This window comes from Pristiophorus japonicus, chromosome 14 (genome assembly GCF_044704955.1).
Source record: "Pristiophorus japonicus isolate sPriJap1 chromosome 14, sPriJap1.hap1, whole genome shotgun sequence".
Lineage (NCBI taxonomy): Eukaryota > Metazoa > Chordata > Chondrichthyes > Pristiophoridae > Pristiophorus > Pristiophorus japonicus.
The window spans coordinates 72,159,145-72,180,190 of record NC_091990.1 but is presented as its reverse complement, the minus strand read 5'-3'; the positions used below and the strand labels follow the sequence as shown (position 1 = coordinate 72,180,190).

Here is a 21,046-nt window from a genome sequence, read left to right as displayed (position 1 = left end):
TGGAGACGTTGAACTTGAACAGGACCATCACGATTGCTCAGTCATGCATGACGACGGATAGAAGTCTAAAGCAGATATCAATGAATAATCGAATCTCGGCAAGTACTGTAAATATGATTGATTCTGCGTTCGGCTGAGCGGCACATGGCAGGGCCAACCCGACTGCGAACGCGAAACCCATGTCTGCCCAAAGTCCGCCAGCGGGAATGCATCCGATTTCTCCGTGTTGGCGTTGTGGGGGAAATCACCAGCACCAGCAGTGTCAATTTAAGCAATATAGTTGCAAAGGCTGTCTGAGAGTGGAGCATCTCCAGCGCAAGTGTCCGCAGATGAGCAAGCGTGCTGCGACACACCACGTGGAGGATGATGGTCAGACTAGCGCGGATCCAGATACGCAATCTGAGATACCAGAGGAGGAAGTGTATGGACTGTATTCGTTCCTAACTAAGAGCAAACCGATAATGATCAACGTGAAATTTAATGGGGTGCTGGTATCGATGGCACTGGACACGGGGGCGAGTCAATTGATAATGAGCCAGAGGGCATTCGACAAGCTGTGGGATACTAAGGCTGAGAGGCCCATGCTGAGTCCAGTCAATGCCAAGTTGTCCACGTATATCAAAGAACTCATAACGGTGATCGGCAGTGCCACAATTAAAGTGTCGTATGACGGTGCGGTTCAGAAGTTACCACTATGGTTTGGCCCAGGCAATGGCCCAATGCTGTTCGGCAGAAACTGGCTTGAAATAATCAGATGCGATTAGAACGACATCAAGGCGTTGTCGTCGGAGAAAGATACATGTGCCCAAGTACTGAGCAAGTTCTGCTCGTTGTTCGAACCAGGCATCGGCAACTTCACGGGAGCCAAGGTGCAGATCCACCTGGATTCAGATGCAAGACCCGTCCATCATAAAGCTCGGGCAGTTCTGTATATGATGACGGAGAAGGTCGAAATCGAACTGGACAGACTCCAGCGTCATATCACCGGTTCAATTTAATGAATGGGTCAGCCCCATTGTTCCTGTGCTGAAAAATGATGGCACAGTCAGAATCTGTGGAGACCACAAGGCTACGATCAACAGGGTTTTGAAACAGGATCAGTACCCGTTACCGAAGGCTGATGACTTGTTTGCAACGCTAGCTGGGGGAAGTCGTTCACCAAACTGGATTTGACGTCAGCCTACATGACACAGGAGCTGTTCGAGACTTCGAAGAGACTTGCGTACATTAACACGCATAAAGAACTGTTTATTTATCACAGGTGCCCTTTTGAAATTCACTCGGCTGCAGCAATATTTCAGAGCAACATGGAGAGTCTACTGAAGTCCGTTCCCAGAACCGTCGTGTTCCAAGATGACATCCTAATCACAGGTCGTGACTCTGAGGAACATCTGAACAATCTGGAAGAGGTTTTACATCATCTGGACAAAGTGGGACTCAGACTGAAACGCTCGAAGTGTGTCTTCATGGCACCAGAGGTCGAATTCCTGGGGAGGAAAATTGCTACTGACGGAATCAGGCCCACAGACGCAAAAACCAAGGCCATTAAGAGTGCACCCAAGCCGCAGAATGTGACGGAGCTGCGTTCGTTCCTGGGTCTACTCAACTATTTCGGTAACTTCCTACCTAAATTGAGCACCTTATTAGAACCACTGCACATGCTGCTAAGAAAAGGCGCAACTGGGTGTGGGGTGCGGCTCAAGATAGAGCTTTTGAGAAAGACACTAATCTGCTTTGATCTAACAAGCTGCTGGTACATTATGACCCATGTAAATGTTTAGTATTGGCCTGTGATGTTTCGTCATATGGAACTGGTTGCGTACTCCAAAAAGCTAATGAGTTAGGTAAACTTCAACCTGTCGCGTATGCTTCAAAAAGTTTATCTAAAGTGGAAAGAGCCGACAGCATTGTAGAGAAAGAAGCACTAGCCTGTGTGTAAGGGGTTAAAAAGATGCATCGGTACCTGTTTGATCTTTGGTTTGAACTGGAGACAGATCACAAGCCACTCATTTCACTGTTCTCTGAAAACAAAGGTATTAATACCAATGCTTCATCCCGCATCCAGAGGTGGGCGCTGACATTATCCGCTTATGATTATGTCATTCGCCATAGACCTGGCACCGAGAATTGTGCCGATGCTTTGAGCAGTCTGTGTTGCCTACACCGGAGGTGGAAACGCTACAACCGGCAGACCTAATGTTAGTTATGGATGCTTTTGAGAGTGAAGGAACCCCTGTCAGGGCTCAACAAGTTAAGACCTGGACCAGCCAGGACCCGATTTTATCGGTGGTGAAGAGTTGCATCTTCAAAGGTGATTGGTCTGCCATACCCAAGCAAATGTGTGAAGAGACCAAACCTTACATTCATCGCAAAGACGAACTGTCTATTCAGTCGGATTGTATACTATGGGGCAATCGTGTTGTTATGCCCAAGAAAGGGAGAGAGAAATTTGTACGTGAGCTACATAACACACATCCCGGTATTGTAATGATGAAAGCCATCGCCAGGTCTCATGTATGGTGGCCAGAAATTGACTCTGAGCTGGAATCATGTGTGCATCAGTGCAACACTTGCATGCAGCTCAACAAAGCACCAGCGGAATTGCTGCTGAGTCTGTGGTCATGGCTGTCCAAACCATGGTCCAGGATCCGCATAGACTTTGCAGGTCCCTTCCTGGGAACGATGTTTTTAGTTGTGGTGGATGCATATTCGAAGTGGATAAGAGTGTATAATCATGTCATCCAGCACATCCACAGCTACCATTGAGAATCTCAGTGTCATGTTCACGACACATGGTCTGCCTGACATCGTTGTTAGTGACAACGGATCGTGCTTCACCAGTCAGGAGTTGCAAGAGTTCATGAAACTCAATGGTATCAAACATGTAAGATCAACATCGTTCAAACCTGCATCCAATGGGCAAGCAGAGGGTGCTGTCCAAATCATGAAGCAGAGTATGAAGCGAGTAACCCAAATGTCATTGCAGACCCACCTGTCATGCATACTGCTTAGTTACAGGACAAGACCACACACGCTTACCGGGGTCTCGCCTGCTGAATTAATGATGAAGAGAGGACTTAAGACCAAGCTATCCCTTGTACACCCTGACTTGAATAATTATGTTGAATATAGAAGACACGCAGCTGTGTCACGCGATATTTCTGTAAATGATCCTGTATATGTACTGAATTATGGTTAGGGTCCCAAGTGGATCACTGGTACTGTCATGGCCAAGGATGGCAACACACTATTGTCAAGCTCAAAAATGGGCAAACATGCAGGAAACATATGGATCAGACAAAGCTGCGGCACACAGATGAACCAGAACAGTCGGAGGAAGAGATAATCGACGACCTAACCCCAGTCATCAGAGGATTCGGTGGTCATCAGTGAATCGGGACTTTCAATCACTGACATGTTCAATGAAAATGGACTTTCAATCCCTGACATGGCTATTGCCACTCCCACCAGGTCAACCACCCAGTCACCATTCACAACAGACTCTGAACACTCACTCAAGGCTGGAGTTGAAACATAGAAACATAGAAAATAGGTGCAAAGTCGACCCTTTGAGCCTGCACCGCCATTCAATGAGTTCATGGCTGAACATGCATCTTCAGTACCCCATTCCTGCTTTCTCACCATACCCCTTGATCCCCCTAGTAGTAAGGACTACATCTAACTCCTTTTTGAATATATTTAGTGAATTGACCTCAACAACTTTCTGTGGCAGAGAATTCCACAGGTTCACCACTCTCTGGGTGAAGAAGTCTCTCCTCATCTCGGTCCTAAATGGCTTACCCCTTATCCTTAGACTGTGACCACTGGTTCTGGACTTCCCCAACATTAATAAAAACTTAATAACATAAGAATTAGGAACAGGAGTAGGCCATCTAGCCCCTCGAGCCTGCTCTGCCATTCAACAAGATCATGGTTGATCTGGCCGTGGACTCAGCCCCACTTACCCGCCCGCTCCCCATAACCCTTAATTCCCTTATTGGTTAAAAATCTATCTATCTGTGATTTGAATATATTCAATGAGCTAGCCTCAACTGCTTCCTTGAGCAGAGAACTCCACAGATTCACAACCCTCTGGGAGAAGAAATTCCTTCTCAACTCGGTTTTAAATTGGCTCCCCCGTATTTTGAGGCTGTGCCCCCTAGTTTTAGTCTCCCCGACCAGTGGAAACAACCTCTCTGCCTCTATCCTGTCTATCTCTTTCATTATTTTAAATGTTTCTATAAGATCACCCCTCATCCTTCTGAACTCCAACGAGTAAAGACCCAGTCTACTCAATCTATCATCATAAGGTAACCCCCTCAGCTCCGGAATCAGCCTAGTGAATCGTCTCTGTACCCCCACCAAAGCTAGTATATCCTTTCTTAAGTAAGGTGACCAAAACTGCATGCAGTACTCCAGGTGCAGCCTCACCAATACCCTGCACAGTTGCAGCAGGACCTCCCTGCGTTTGTACTCCATCCCTCTTGCAATGAAGGCCAACATTCCATTCGCCTTCCTGATTACCTGCTGCACCTGCAAACTAACTTTTTGGGATTCATGCACAAGGACCCCCAGGTCCCTCTGCACCGCAGTATGTTGTAATGTCTCCCCATTCAAATAATATTCCCTTTTACTGTTTTTTTTTTCCAAGGTGGATGACCTCACATTTTCCGACATTGTATTCCATCTGCCAAACCTTAGCCCATTCGCTTAACCTATCTAAATCTCTCTGTGTCCTCTACACAACCCGCTTTCCCACTAATCGTTGTGTCATCTGCAAATTTTGTTACACTACACTCTGTGCCCTCTTCCAGGTCATCTATGTATATTGTAAACAGTTGTGGTCCCAGCACCGATCCCTGTGGCACACCACTAACCACCGATTTCCAACCCGAAAAGGACCCATTTATCCCGACTCTCTGCTTTCTGCCAGCCAGCCAATTCTCTATCCATGCTAATACATTTCCTCTGACTCCGTGTACCTTTATCTTCTGCAGTAATCTTTTGTGTGGCACCTTATCGAATGCCTTTTCGAAATCTAAATACACCACATCCATCGGTACACCTCTATCCACCATGCTCGTTATATCCTCAAAGAATTCCAGTAAATTAGTTACACATGATTTCCCCTTCATGAATCCATGTTGCGTCTGCTTGATTGCACTATTCCTATCCAGATGTCCCGCTATTTCTTCCTTAGTGATAGTTTCAAGCATTTTCCCCACTACAGATGTTAAAGTTAACCGGCCTATAGTTACCTGACTTTTGTCTGCCCCTTTTTAAAACAGAGGCGTTACATTAGCTGCTTTCCAATCCGCTGGTACCTCCCCAGAGTCCAGAGAATTTTGGTAGATTATAACGAATGCATCTGCTATAACTTCCGGCATCTCTTTTAATACCCTGGGATGCATTTCATCAGGACCAGGGGACTTGTCTTACCTTGAGTCCCATTAGCCTGTCCAGCACTACCTCCCTAGGTGATAGTGATTATCTCAAGGTCCTCCCTTCCCACATTCCCGTGACCAGCAATTTTTGGCATGGATTTTGTGTCTTCCACTGTGAAGACCGAAGCAACATAATTGTTTAAGGTCTCAGCTATTTCCACAATTCCCATTATTAAATCCCCCTTCTCATCTTCTAAGGGACCAACATGTACTTTAGTCATTCTTTTCCGTTTTATATATTGGTAAAAGCTTTTGCTATCTGTTTTTATGTTTTGCGCAAGTTTACTTTCGTAATCTATCTTTCCTTTCTTTATTGCTTTCTTAGTCATTCTTTGCTGTCGTTTAAAATTTTCCCAATCTTCTAGTTTCCCACTAACCTTGGCCACCTTATACGCATTGGTTTTTTATTTGATACTCTCTTTTATTTCCTTGGTTATCCACGGCTGGTTATCCCTTCTCTTACCACCCTTCTTTTTCACTGGAATATTTTTTTGTTGAGCACTATGAAAGAGCTCCTTAAAAGTCCTCCACTGTTCCTCAATTGTGCCACCGTTTAATGTGTTCCCAGTCTACTTTAGCCAATTCTGCCCTCATCCCACTGTAGTCCCCTTTGTACTGAGACGGTCAACCCGGGAGCGTAAAACATCGGACCATCTGAATTTGTAAAAGACTGTGTTAATATCTCAGAGGGGGGTATTGTCATGAATGTATTTTGGGATCACTAGCCACTCGATGGCGTCACTGTTGGAGGCCATTGGGCTGCACGCACGTGTGTGCAGCCCAAGTATAAAAGGCCAGCCATTTTGTATATTAAGCAACTTTGGGCCTTAATAAAGCAGAGCCAAGGTCATACCTCTTGGAGTTAAACAGTTATTGCATACACAACACGCATCTACCCTGTCAAGCCTTCTCAGAATCTTATATGTTTCAATTATATCACCTCCCGTTCTTCTAAACTCCAGCGAGTATATTCCCATTCTCCTCATTGGACAAGCCTATCATCACAGGAATCAGTCTAGTCAACCATTGTTGCACCACCTCTGAGGCAGGTATCTTTCTCCTTGGGTACAGAGACCAAAACACGACACTGTATTCCACATATGGTCTCACCAAAGCCCTGTACAATTTCAGTAAGACTTCCGTCTCTAAGGCAGGTATGTCCTTTCTCAGATAAGCAGACCAAAACTGTGCACAATATTCCAGGTGTGGTCATACCAAAGCCTTGTACAACAGTAGTAAGACATCCTTATTCTTGTACTCCAACCCCATGCAATAAAGGCCAACATGCCATTTGCCTTCCCATTTGCTTGCTGTTACTGCATAGAAGAGCTGTGTTTCCTGTACAACGACGACAGCTTAATCACACTGAACACCAACATTTAATAGTTTCTCACCATTTAAAAGATATTCTGTGTTTCTATTCTTACCGAAGTGAATAGCCTCACATTTCCCCACATTTCACTCCACCTGCCACCTTATTGCCCACTCACTAAACTAGTCTATATCCTTTTGAAGGCTCTTTACATCTTCCTCACAGCTTACTTTCCCGCCTAGCTTTGAATCATCAGCAAACTTGGATACATTGCACTCGGTCCCTCCATCTAAGTCATTAATATAGATTGTAAATAGCTTAGGCCCAAGGAATGACCCTTGCGGTACCTGACTATTTACAGCCTGCCAAAAATAAACTGTGAGGAAGATGCAAAGAGCCTGAAAAAGGAAATAGATGGATTAAGAACATGGCAGATGGAGTATAACGTGGATAAATGTGAAGTTAGGAAAAATAGAAAAGCAGAATATTTTTTAAATGCTGAGAGATTGGGAAATGTTGGTATTCAGAGGAACCTGGATGTCCTTGTACAACAATCACAGTAAGTTAACATGCCGGTACAGCAAGCAATTAGAAAATCAAATGGTATGACGGCCTTTAAAACAAGAGGATTTTAGTGTAAGAGTAAAGATGTCTTACCACTACATAGAGCCTTGGTAGAACCACACCTGGAGCACCGTGTACAGTTTTGGTCTCCTTACGTAACAAAAGATATACTTGCTTTGGTAGGAGTGCCACGATGGTTCACTAGACTGATTCTTGCTCTGAGGGGATTGTCCTGTTGAGTAGAATATACTTATGTGCCCTAGAGTTTGGAAGAATGAGAGGTGATATCATTGAAACGTACAAACATTTTTAAGGGACTTGGCAGAGTAGATGCTGAGAAGGTGTTTCCCCTGGCTGAGAGTCTAGAACGAGAGGTCACAGTCTCAGAATTAATGGCCGGCCTTTTAGGACTGAGATGAGGAGAAATGTCTTCATTGAGAGGGTTGACAATCTTTGGAATTCTCTACCGCAGAGAGCTATGGATGCTCAGTCATTGAGTATGGCACTGCTGGCGCGAATACATGACCTCATATCTCTCATCTGGAAGGAGGAGAGCATGCCGGGGGATCTTCGAGATGCAGTGATCGTGACCATCTTTAAAAAGGGGACAAGTCCGACTGCGGCAACTACAGAGGAATCTCCCTGCTATCAGCCACTGGGAAAGTCGTCGTTAGAGTCCTCCTCAACCGTCTTCTTCGCGTGGCCAAGGAGCTCCTCCCGGAGTCAGTGTGGATTTCGTACCCTACGGGACACAACGGACATGATTTTTGCAGCGTGACAGCTACATGAGATCACGGGTGGAGAAACATGAGATCACAGGTGGAAAAACATCATATCGTGGATGGGGAGATATATAGGATCACGAGGATTGGGAAACATAGGTTCGCGGTGGGAGAAATGTAGGAAATCGGGGATGACAAACACCGAACCACGGGTAGGGGGCTGGGGATTGCGGTGAGGGTGGCTGAACGTAGGTTTAGTTGCAGGGCCGGGAGGAAGCACACCTCCTCCTGGCCAACAAGCTGGAAAAGCACTCTCTGGAAGTCATTCCCTGGATATCACTCTCTGTCTCTCCACACGCTCAATTCCTTTAAGGTTCTCCTTAAAGCCCACCTCATGCTCCAAGCTTGTAGTCACTCTTCCTCAGATGTCCTTCTCTGGGTTTAGCATCATTTTCCCTCACAGTATTTGTGTAATACCTTGGGACATTTTCAAAATTAACGACACAATATAAAAGAAAGTTGCTTTTGCTCAACAGAAAGAAATAGTCCGATTCCAACAGATTCACCCCAAATCGCACCAATCACTGCTCAAACATAAATGGCCAATATCACGATGCTCTGAAGTTGCTGGAGTCAATGTTCAGAACTCAGAGCTGCAAAGAATCTGTTGGTATCCAAAGAAGTAGACAATGGGTGACGATTCGGAAGCAGACCCTGAGCAGAATTAGTTCCCATACTGGGTTATACCCAGGCAACTCAGTCCCACCATCTTTTCAGCTCATGTTTTTTGATTGTTTCACTCCTCCTTTCTGTTAAACAGTTTGTTTGTCATTCAACTCATTAACTTCCTATCTGTGACTGCAGGATCTCTTAAACCTCAACCTTTTTTACCACTCTGCAAAGGATCTCAATTCTGTTTCAGTTTTCAGTTCTGGCTCATGGCCTTGCACCAACAATACTGCTCTGTCCTGGCTTGACTGTCCTGCTGTATATTTTCATCCTTTTTAGCTTTTATTTCCCCAGTACCCAGTGCAGTACTTGCATAAGCATTTTCTTTACAATACCTGTTTTCAACCTTTCATTTCTCCTTTCACTATATTCTTTGCAGCATCAAAATTAAACAGGATTTAATTCATTGCTTATGCTGTTCATTTCCACCTGTTTGTTCACAACATATGTAGTATTTCCCATTGAATTATGCAGGAATTTCTCTGCATCCTCCACACCTCAGCCTTCAAATCTTTACTTTGCAGCATCATCAACAATGACACCGACAACAACTGTGACTTCATCAACAGGTATCAACTAACCAATATAAATGGAACTGATTTCACAGAACCTTTCGGCCCATTGAGTCCGTGCCAGCTGAAAAAAAAGTTTACAGCCTGATCCCATTTTCAAGCTCCTAGTCCCGAGACTTGTAGGTTATGGCACTTCAAGTGCATATCCAAGCAATTTTTAAATGCGCTGTGTGTTTTTGCCTCTGGCATCTTATCAAGCAGTGAGTTCCAGACCCGCATCATCCTTTGGATGAAAAATGTTCTCCTCAACTTCCCTCTAATCCTTCTACCAATTGCTTTAAATCTATGTCCCCTGGTTATTTCCCTCTCTGCTAAGGAAAATAGGTCCTTCTTATCTACTTTATCTCGGACCTCATAAATTTTATACACCTCAATTAAGTCTCCCTCAGCCTCGTTTGTTCCAAATAATACAACCCCAGCCGATCCAATCACATCTTTCCTGTAACGTGAAAACAAGAACTATACACAGTACTTTAGCTATGACCTAACTAGAGTTTGATATAGTTCAAACATAACATCTATGCTCTTATATTCTTTGCATTGGCTAATGAAGCAAAGTATCCCGTATGACTTCTTAACCACATTATCTACCAGCTGTGCAACCTTCAGAGATCTGTCGACATGCACACCAAGTTCTCTCTATCCTCTACACTTCTCAGTATCATACCATTTATTGTGTATTCCCTTGCCTGGTTAGCCCCTATCAAATGCACTACCTCACAATTCTATGGATTGAATTTCATTTCCCCCTATTCTACCAACTTGACAAATCCATTGAAAGAAGAAAGATAGAGTTGCATTTATATAGTGCCTTTCACGATCACCGGATGTCCCAAAGCGTTTACAGCCAATGAAGTATATATTTTTTAAAGTGTAGTCACTGTTGTAATGTAGGAAATACGGCAGCCAATTTGCACACAGCAAGCTCCCACAAACAGTAATGTGAAAATGACCAGATAATCTGCTTTAGTGATGTTGATTGAGAGATAAATATTGGCCATGACACTGTGGATAACTCCGCTGCTCTTCTTTGAAGTAGTGCCATGGGATCCTTTAATTCCACCTGAGAGAGTAGACGGGGCTTCGGTTTAACGTTTCACCCCAATGACTGCAGCTCCTATAGTGCAGCACTTCCCCCCCCCCCGTCCAGCACTGGAATATCAGCATAGATTTTTGTGCTGAAGTCTCTGTCATGGGACTTGAGCCTACAATCTGCTGACGCAGAGGTGAGAATGCTACCTACTGAGCCATGGCTTATACACATTGATATCTTCCTGCACTCTACAGCTTTCTTACTCACGATCAACTACATGGCCAATGTATGTATAATCTGCAAACAACTTAATCATGCCCTCTACATTGAAATCTATATCATTGATATATGCCACAAAAAGCAAGGAACCTAGTCCTGAGCCCTGTGGAATCCCACTGGAAACAGCCTTCCAGTCACACAAAAATCAGTCGACAATTATATTTTCCTTCCTTCCACTGAGCCAATTTTGGATCCAACATGCCACTTTCCCTTGGATCCCAGGGGCTTTTATTATTGTGACCAGACTGTTACGTGGGACCTTGTAAAAGATTTGCTAAATTCCATGAAAACGACATCCTTATTGACCCTGGCACAGGGAGGCACGTCTGCAGCCGCAGAAATGTCTGTCTGTTCCCCTAACTATTGAATCCCCGATCAGTGTTGCTTTCCTGACCTTCCTCCTCCTACCCTGTACAGCTGAGCCACACATGGTGGCATAGCCTTCGCTCTGGCTGTATTCCCCAGAGGAAACATGACTCTCACCAGTGTTCAGAATGGCAGTTAGAGAGTGAGATACACTCCGAGGAGACCTGCACTACCTGCCTGTTCCTAATTGTCTGACCAGCCGGTCACCCATTCCCTCTCTGCCTGCAAACTCTTGAGCAGTGGGGTGACCAACTCCAGAAATGTGCTATCCATGTAGCTCTCAAACTCTCCGATACACTGCAGTGATGCCGTCCGCTGCTCAAGCTCCGATATCCAGAGCTCGAGCTCCTCCATCTGACAACACTCCCTGCACATGTAGTTGTCCAGGACACAAGCATCCTGGTCTTCCCACATGGCACATGATGTGCATTGAACGGCACTGATGTCCCCTGCCATGCCTCGATTTGTTAGACTACAAACTAATTTTTTTAGTTTCACCCACTGCCATAACTTAGAGAGAAAAAATACATTATTTACTCAAGTTTAACAAGAACCACTGAGATTTGCATTGCCCTCATAACGTAGTTATTCTATGAAGATTGACAGGTGGATTTCATACATGATAATTGGCATCTCCATGGAAGGTTCACAGTATTATTTCGTATTCCCAACAGCTAAATGATCATCAGGAAGGAAATTAATAATCTACTTATAAAAATGTGCGTCAATCATTGTCTTCACAATTGGAATTTTCAAATGAAGAATGTCATTGTTCCATCTGTTATTTTAGTTCCGTGTGTTTTAAAGTAGCAGAGAGGGTAAAGCTGACACGTGTTTTAATCATTCATCAGTAATTTCTGGACTTGAATTGTTTGAACTTACAGCTTCAACTCTATCTTTTCCAGTGTCAACAATGGCTCCAACTTCAACAACAGGTAGAAAATCCATCACCTTATTCCAATAATTTGTACTCACTTGTCAATCAGCAAAGCTACTCTATTAATGCATCAAAATCTCTGTGGCTTCATGACTGGAATTACCCAGTGAAATGGACCCCAATTGGACAGTAATTCCCACTCTTAAATCTTCCAAAACAAAATTCAGATTATCAATGCAACATTTGTGAATTAATCTCTGATTTTATACTGGATATTTCCCATTGAAAATTGCAAAATTATATTAAACGTAGTAATTTACAGCACAGGAGGGCAGATGACCCATGGATTCTGTGCTGACGATGATGGGATGATTCACACTTCACACTCACCCCTTCAATTTCATCCTTTCCAGCTTCGACAATGACCACAACTTTAACAACAGGTATGAAATTAGCTGCACAGTTGGGGCAATACTTTCGGTACAAATTGTACAATCAGTGGATATAACCTGCATGTTTGATAACTTCACAACTGGTATTCTGCATTTAAAGATGATGGGATGATTTTCCATGCTGCATATTCACACCATCAACTGTTCTTTCCTGCACCAACATCAACATCAACTTCAACAACAGGTACATAATAAACAATATACTGTCAGTACAGATTTCCAATTAAGCTAGAAACCAAAATTCTCAATATGAATAAGGAGTTTCCTCTACTAGCATTGTATCTCCTTTCTTTTAAACTGATGTTAAGCTTATATTCTCCACAATGACATCATTAACTATATTCGCCGTAGTACCAATATCCACTACAATGTCAAAACTGGGTATGAAATCACATCACTGCAATAATTGCCATCTGCTTCAGCATTGAGCACAAACTTATATAAAAGCAGCTCAAAAAGTGTCTTCTGTGGTTTGCAAATTGGCACTAGTGTGTGATTTCATTGAATCACATTAATCCAGCTCTCACATAAGAACGTAAAAACATCATGAATAGGAGCAGGAGTAGGCAATATGGCCCCTCGAGCCTGCTCCATTCAATAAGATCATGGCTGATCTGATCTGATCATGGACTCAGCTCCACTTCCCTGCCCGCTCCCCAGAACCCTTTACTCCCTTATCGCTCAAAAATCTGTCTACCTCTGCCTTAAATATATTCAATGACCCAGCCTCCACAGCTCTCTGGGGCTGGGAATTCCATACATGTACAACCCTCTGAGAGAAGAAATTCCTCATCTCAGTTTTAAATGGGCGGCCCCTTATTCTAAGACCATGTCCCGTAGTTTTAGTTTCCCCTATGAGTGAAAATATCCTCTCTGCATCCACGTTGTCGAGCCCCCTCATAATCTTATAAGTTTCAATAAGATCGCCTCTCATTCTTCTGAGCTCCAATGTGTATACACCCAACCTACTCAACCTTTCCTCATAAGTCAACCCCCTCATCTCCGGAATCAATCTAGTGAACCTTCTCTGAACAGCCTCCAAAGCAAGTATATCCTTCCTTAAATATGGAGACCAAAACTGTACGCAGTACTCCAGGTATGGCCTCACCAGTACCCTGCACAGTTGTAGCAGGACTGTACTGCAACACTTTGCAATTTTTCTCCATTTAAAATATAATTTGCTTTTCTATTATTTCTGCTAAAGTGGATAACCTCACATTTTCCCACATTATACTCCATCTGCCAAATTTTTGCTCACTCACTTAGCCTGTCTATATCCCTTTGCAGATTTTTGATGTCCTCTTCACAATTTGCTTTCCCACCCATCTTTGTATCATCAGCAAGTTTGGCTACATTACACTCGGTCCCTTCATCCAAGTCATTAATATAGATTGTAAATAGTTGAGGACCCAGCATTGATCCCTGCGGCACCCCACTAGTCACTGTTTGCCAACCAGAAAATAATCCATTTATCCAGACTCTCTGCTTTTTGACAGTTAGCCAATCTTCTATCCATGCGAATATATTACCCCCAACCCGTGAACTTTTACCTTGTGCAGTAACCTCCTATGGTGGCACCTTATCGAATGCCTTCTGGAAATCCAAATACACCACATCCACTGGTTCCCCCTTATCCACCCTGCTCGTTACATCCTCAAAGAACTCCAGCATATTTGTCAAACATGATTTCCTTTTCATAAAACCATGCTGACGCTACTTGATTGAATCATGCTTTTCCAAATGTCCTGCTATTGCTTCCTTAATAATGGACTTGGACAGTAAACCAGGGGAACAGATCACCCGTCTGTTATAGAACCGACCCAATGTTCACTTACCATCCAAGTGGTGAAGGTGATAATTACCCCCTAGATTATAAGTCAGAAGTTGTATTTCCAATAGATAGACCAATGGTGAGAACAATTCTGGAGCAAGTCATGTAGATTCAGGCTCTATAGCTCAGAATGGATAGAAACACATCAGACAAGTGACTCCGATGCTCCCAGGCTACATATCATGAAGTGTTCCAATGAAAGATTCCTGCACCAAAACTTTTTTTCACTACCAATCAAAGAGAGAACCCCAACATCACAGAAATTTTCATGCAATAACATGTACAGATCAGTCTGAAGTGACTAAAGTATTTTACTGAGGCAGTGCGTATATAAACAATGGGCACAAGTCATTCATCTCAAGCAATGTTCAGAAAGGGATAAAGCTACTTCCGTTAGATACTGTACATATGGAATCCATTTGAAGCAGAGCCAAGAGAAATGATCAAAAAGGAGCTGGATGGCTAACAGTTCCAAATGACATTCCGGTTACCTGGACATTAATTGCATCTTATTGCGGATAATTGATATTTTACCAAGAAAGCTGAACAAAAGCCAATTACATTTTTAAATGCAACCTTTTCAAACACCAGCAACTTCAGCAAGTATGAAATGAGTTGCAAAAATTAATGTATTAAACTTTCACGAGTTAACGGGAGAAAATTGCAGTCAGAGGCTTCCTTCGGACGAACGCCTCCGATCTGAAACTTTTTACGAAAATACCTGGTGGGACCGGAGGCGTTTTCAATTCTGGTCGGAGGCCAACATTCCAAGCGTTGCGTTTGGGAAGATGACTTCCCCGTACGTACAAAAATGCTGGAGTCACGTGGGCCTGGACCACCAATCACTGCAGTATTCTCATTGATAATAATGGGAACTCTGTTTCTACGAGTTCCCACATCTCACATATTTAAAATTATTTGAAATTAAAGTTAATTAAATGTTTTAGAAAAAATATATATTTGTTGGAATTTTTTTAATGTGTTTAAATAGGGTTTAAAATTAACTTACCTTAATGGACAGGGTTTTAAAACATAAAAATGTATGAATAAATTTAATTTTTGTGTGTTTTAAAACTCTTACGCTGGTAAAAGTAAGCTGTGTGCCTGCTTTTACCAGCCGTAAGAGTTTGAAGCACATTTGCAGGGCATGAGTTGGGCATAAAGCCCAATCCCTCCTGCGCGAATGTTCTTCTCCCGGAGATGCGGAGGCTATGTCAAGAGAAAGCTTGACAGATCGGAAAAGCCAGTTTTCCGTGTATGCACATTGCGCCCCGAAAACCGGCTAATGCGAGATCTTGCCGGGTCCATGTGCACTTCTGTGAGGCTGGTATTGTGTCTGTAAGCACTCTAGTAATGACTCCACGAGGTAAGGTTGAACTGTCGTGACCTTCATCCATTTATTGCAGCTCCTGAATGAGGGTACAGTAAGGTGAGCTCCCTTTTATTCTTGGTTACCTGCAGAGTACAGGTGACCCCCTAGGTCTCCACCAGTTGCACCCTTTGGTGGTACAGGCATAGTGTATACAGTGTGAAGATACATTCCGTGGTCTTATGTAACTGTACATTGAGTGTACAGGGTATATACTTATTTTATACATACACAACATCACTCCCCCCCTAAGTCTTGTGCCACTGGGCTTTGCATTGTGTGCTCTGGCCCTCGACTGGCCCCCAAAGCCCTTGCACCTTGTCTGTGCTTGGGAATGGCTCTCTCCCTGTAGACCTCCAAGTCCTTATTGCCACAACATTGGAAAATGGTCAGCAGTGGACGGTTGGAGGTTGCAGTGGGGTTTGTGTGGGTTCTGGGTGTGATCCGTGTGTGCCTATGGCTACATACATCCATTTCCCTTCCCCCCCCCCCCCCCCCCCCCCATACATAGACCAGGTGTGTGGCTCAACACCTGCATTTGCATACATGTACAGGGAAAGAAAGTAGGATTAGTTATATCATTGTTTGGGTTTAGCAGTCGTGGAACAAGTATATTTTCCAGGTAAGGTACATACATGGTGTTACAGTCTTGCCTCTGGAGTGTAGGTGCAGGTGGGTGAGGACGCTAGTTTCAGCGCAACCGGACTGTGTCCAGGTTGTCTGATGGCGGCGCTGCGCCCCCTGCCAGCTGGGTGGGTTTGGATCGCTCATCTGGCTGAGTCTCAGGGCCTTTGCCTAGTGGTGGGCAGAGCCACAGGAATGTGTGGTCTCTCTGTCCTCCTTTGAGGGCTGTAGTGTCTCCCTGCTGCCCTTCAGCGGTAGTGGGAACCTGGTCGTCCCAGGTCCCGTCAGGAGGGCTGGAGGATGCTGGCCTCTTGCTCCCGGTACTGGCCCTGGTGGCCAGAGAGGTCGGGCCAATCTGGGGCAGGGTGCCAGTAGTGGTGCCTTTGCCATCTGCTGATCACTGGCCCTGCAGTGGATATGCTCCCTCTGTGTGTGGCCACACTCCCTGGGACATCACATTGGTCCTGGAGGTTCAGGCTACATGAACGGGTAGCCCGCTGGACCTGGGTGCTTCCGATTGGAGGGTGCCCTTGGTTTTGTTGGCATACAAGTAGAACCCAGCATCACACATAATTTCATCATTTACAGTCATGATACACTGGCTCCGGCCGCAATCACCTGATTCGACATTGTTAGTTGTCTTTACATATTCGCATTTGTCACTTACATCTTCGCATTTGTCAATTACCTCTTTTCACTGTGTACTACCGGCATCGCTGTACAATGTTACATTTAACTACTTGCATTTGTTAATCACATCTTTTCCATGTATATACCGGCATCACAGTTCAAAGTTACATTTAGATACTTGCATTTGTCAATTACATCTTTTACATGTGTATCACCGGCATCGCTGTACAAAGAGTGGAACTGTCCCTTTAATTGTGCTGGGTTGCCGGTCTCCTTTAAGAGGGTCTTGCAATCTTTAGCCCAATCCGGTTCGCTGCTCAGCATCATGTGTTGCTGCCTCAATGCTGCCCCCCGTGGTCTAGTCGTGGCCATCTTGACTTCAGGCACTTCACTTCGTGGTGCGGGTGCCATCTTCTTTCTCTCCACGAGGTCGGTTGCGGTGATCCTTTTCTCCCCAGGTTCTGCCACGGAAACAGGGAAGTTACCTTCTGCACCGATCTTCCTCCGGAGTCCTGCCACTGGAGCCTGGAAGGTGAAGTCTGGTCGTTTGGGTTGGATCATTTCGCCGTTGGTTGTGCGGTCGGTGTCATCGCCGCGCAGTCGAGTTGGACGGTTGGATTTTCAGGTGCTGTGATGGATCCAAATTTGGGGTCACATAGGACGTCGACCGCTGGGGCCTGGAGGCTTTCCCAGCTCCAACAGATTTGGATTTGTTTCATCCATCTTCTTCCTAGCAGCGTTGGACCATCACCAGCGCCGATCCACAAAGGTAGCTTGTGCATCGTGCCGCTGTGGGACACCTGGACATCCACGCTGCCAACGACTGGGATGGTGTCATTTGTGTAGGTGAGCAGCTTCACCTGGATCGGGATCATGTTAGGTCGTTCGATTGGATTGTCCCAGAGTTTTCTCGAAGGCCGCCTGATTCATCAGCGATTGGCTCGTCCCTGTGTCGACCTCCATCGAAACTGGGACACCGTTGATTTCAACTTCCATTTTCAACGGAGCACTCTCGTTGGAACAGGTAAACATTCCGTATACCTCTTCCTGGGGCTGAGCTGCCTCCTGGACACACTCTTCATCTTCATCAGCGTTGGAGCCCGGGTGATCGGACAACTCTTCAGCGACTCGATGAGTAAAATTTCTCTTACACATTCGCTGTAGATGGCCTTTCGCATTGCATCCTTTGCAAGTATAGTCTTTGTAGCGGCACTGGTGGGCCCTGTGATTTCCTCCACAGCGCCAGCATGGGGCTGGCCGGTTGGTCCATGTGGCGGACTCAGGGTTGCGGGACTCGGAGTAGCAGTCTTGCCTCTAAAGGGCGCCAGTCGGTTTACGGTACTTGCCGGGTTAGAGTCCTGGGGGTTAGTCATCATTCTCTTGGAATCGCAGGCCGAGGCCATGAATGCCTGGCTGACGTTAATTGCCTTCTGCAGGGTGACCATGGTGTCTGCAGAAAGCAGGCTGTGGAGGAGGCCCTCATGGCCGATTCCAGTAACAAAGATGTCCCTCAGTCATTCGGTGAGGTGGTCGCCAAAATCACACGGTGCAGCCATTCGTCTAAGGTCTGCTGCATATTTTGCGATTTCTTGGCCTTCAGGCCTCCGGTGTGTGTAGAACCGGTGTCTGGCTGTGAGGATGCTCTCTTTAGATTTGAGCTGTTCCTCTATCATCATTACGAGCTCCACATACGTTTTGGTTGTCGTCTTCTCTGGGGCTAGCAAGTCCCTGACAAGGCCATCACGGGTGAGTCCACAACTGCTGAGCAGGATGGCTCTGCGCTTATCAGCCAACGAGGTCGGTGTGTCTCCAGCCAGGTCATTCGCGATGAAAAAGTGTTTGAGCCTTTCCACAAAGGCATCCCATTCTTCCCCATCAGCGAATTGTTGAAAGTTGCCACGCTTATCCATTTTTCGCGTGGAAATTCATAATCTCGTCGCCAGTTATTGTGTCTGTAAGTACTCTAGAAATGACTCCACAAAGTAAGGTATTGCACTTGAACTGTTGTGATGTTAGTCCATTTATTGCAGCTCCTGAATGAGGGTACTGTAAGGTGAGCTCCCTTTTATACTTGGTTACCTGCAGTGTACAGGTGACCCCTAGGTCTCCACCAGTTGCAGCCTCTGTGGTACAGGCATAGAGTATACAGCGTGAAGGTACATTCAGTGGTCTTATGTAACTGTACATTGAGTGTACAAGGTATATACCTATTTTATACATACACAACAGCTGGAACGAATGCAATACCTAGATTTAAAAGTTCAATGTGGTGAAGATTAAGTGCAACAGGCAAGGATGTCCCCATGTTGCATTGTGTGAAGTTCAGGCAACAGTACATAGCATAACCCAGTGACTGCCTCACTTGGTGGCCAATGCAGGTAGGTCCCTTCTGACAATTCTTTCTCGTTACCGAAGGCTGATGACTTGTTTGCGAAGTTAGATAGAGGGAAGTCGTTCACAAAACTGGACTTGATGTTGGCCTATATGACGCAGGAGTTGGCTGAGACATCGAAGAGACTTACGTGCATTAACAAGCACAAAGGACTGTTTATTTATCACAGGTGCCCGTTTGGAATTCGCTCGGCTGCAGCAATATTCCAGAGGAATATGGAAAGTCTACTGAAGTCCGTTGCCAGAACCATCGTGTTCCAAGATGACATCTTGTTCACCGGTCGTGCCTCCAAGGAACATCTGAACAACCTGGAAGAGGTTCTACTGTGTTTGCACAGAGCAGGACTCAGATTTAAATGCTCGAAGTGCGTCTTCATGGCACCGGAGGTCGAATTCCTCAGGAGGAAAATCGCCGCTGATGGCATCAGACCCACTGACGTGAAAACCAAAGCCATCAAGAATGCACCCAAGAACGCAGAACATGACAGAACTGCGTTCGTTCCTGGGTCTACTCAATTACTTTGGTAACTTCCTACCTAAATTGAGCACCTTACTTGAACCACTGCACTTGCTATTGAGAAAAGGCAACAACTGGGTGTGGGGCGCATTTCAAGAGCTTTCGAGAAAGCCACCAATCTGCTTTGCTCGAAGAAGCTGCTGGTACATTATAACGCATAGTTCTCGCCTGTGACGCATCGTCATATGGAATTGATTGCGTGTTACAACAAGCCAATGAGTCGGGGAAACTTCAACCTGTCGTGCATGCATCCAAAAGTTTGTCGAAAGCACAAAGAGCCTACAGTATGGTAGAAAAAGAAGCTTTAGCGTGTGTGTATGATGTTAAAAGGATGAATCAATACCTGTTCAGTCTGAGGTTCGAATTAGAGACCGATCATAAGCCGCTCATTTTGTTGTTTTCCGAGAGCAAAGGTATCGATAACAATGCTTCATCCCGCATCCAAAGGTGGGCGCTGACATAATCTGCCTATCATTATGTCATTCACCACAGACCTGGCACACAGAATGCTTTGAGCCGGTTGCCGTTGCCAACACCGGAGGTGGAAACGCCACAACCGGCGGACCTATTGTTAGTTATAGATGCTTTTGAGAGTGAAGGAACGCTAGTGGTGGCTCAACAAGTTAAGACCTGGACCAGCCAGGACCCGATATTATCGGTGGTAAAGGGTTGCATCCTCAAAGGGGATTGGTCTGCCATACCTAAGCAAATGTGCGAGGAGGCCAAACCATACATTCGTCACAAGGACGAACTGTCTATTCAAGCAGATTGCATATTGTGGGGCAATCGAGTTGTAATGCCTAAGGGAGAGGGAAGTTTGTGCGTGAGTTACACAACACACATCCGGGTATAGCGATGATGAAGGCCATCGCCATGTCCCACGTATCGTGGCCAGGAATAGATATTGAGCTGGAAGCATGCGTGCAACACCTGCATGCAGCTCAGCAAAGCACCAGCAGAATCACTGCTGTGGTCATGGCCATCCAAACCTTAGTCCAGGATCCATGTAGATTTTTGCAGGTCCCTTCCTGGGCAAGATGTTTTTAGTGGTGGTGGATGCTTATTCGAAGTGGATAGAATGCATAATCATGTCATCCAATACGTCCACGGCAACCATAGAGAATCTCAATGTCATGTTTGCGACACATGGTCTGCCTGACATAGTGGTGAGCGACAATGCTTTACCAGTCAGGAGTTTTCGGAGTTTTTAAAAACTTAATGGCATAAAACATGTAAGGTCAGCACTGTTCAAGCCTGTGTCCAATGGGCAAGCAGAATGGGCATTACAAATTATCAAGCAATGAGGAGAGTAACCCAAGGGTCACTGCAGACCC

The 21,046-nt window shown here is 45.1% G+C and overlaps 1 protein-coding gene across 1 annotated transcript in view; it reads left to right on the top strand.

The window, feature by feature from the left end:
* The window catches only part of LOC139279608 (GATA zinc finger domain-containing protein 14-like), a 319,765-nt gene that overhangs the window by 90,973 nt on the left and 207,746 nt on the right, over positions 1-21,046 (top strand). The window contains exons 21-22 of the mRNA XM_070898724.1: positions 11,927-11,956; positions 12,312-12,341. Of these exons, the coding sequence (XP_070754825.1) occupies positions 11,927-11,956; positions 12,312-12,341 (60 nt within the window). The remainder of the gene's footprint in view (positions 1-11,926; positions 11,957-12,311; positions 12,342-21,046) is intronic.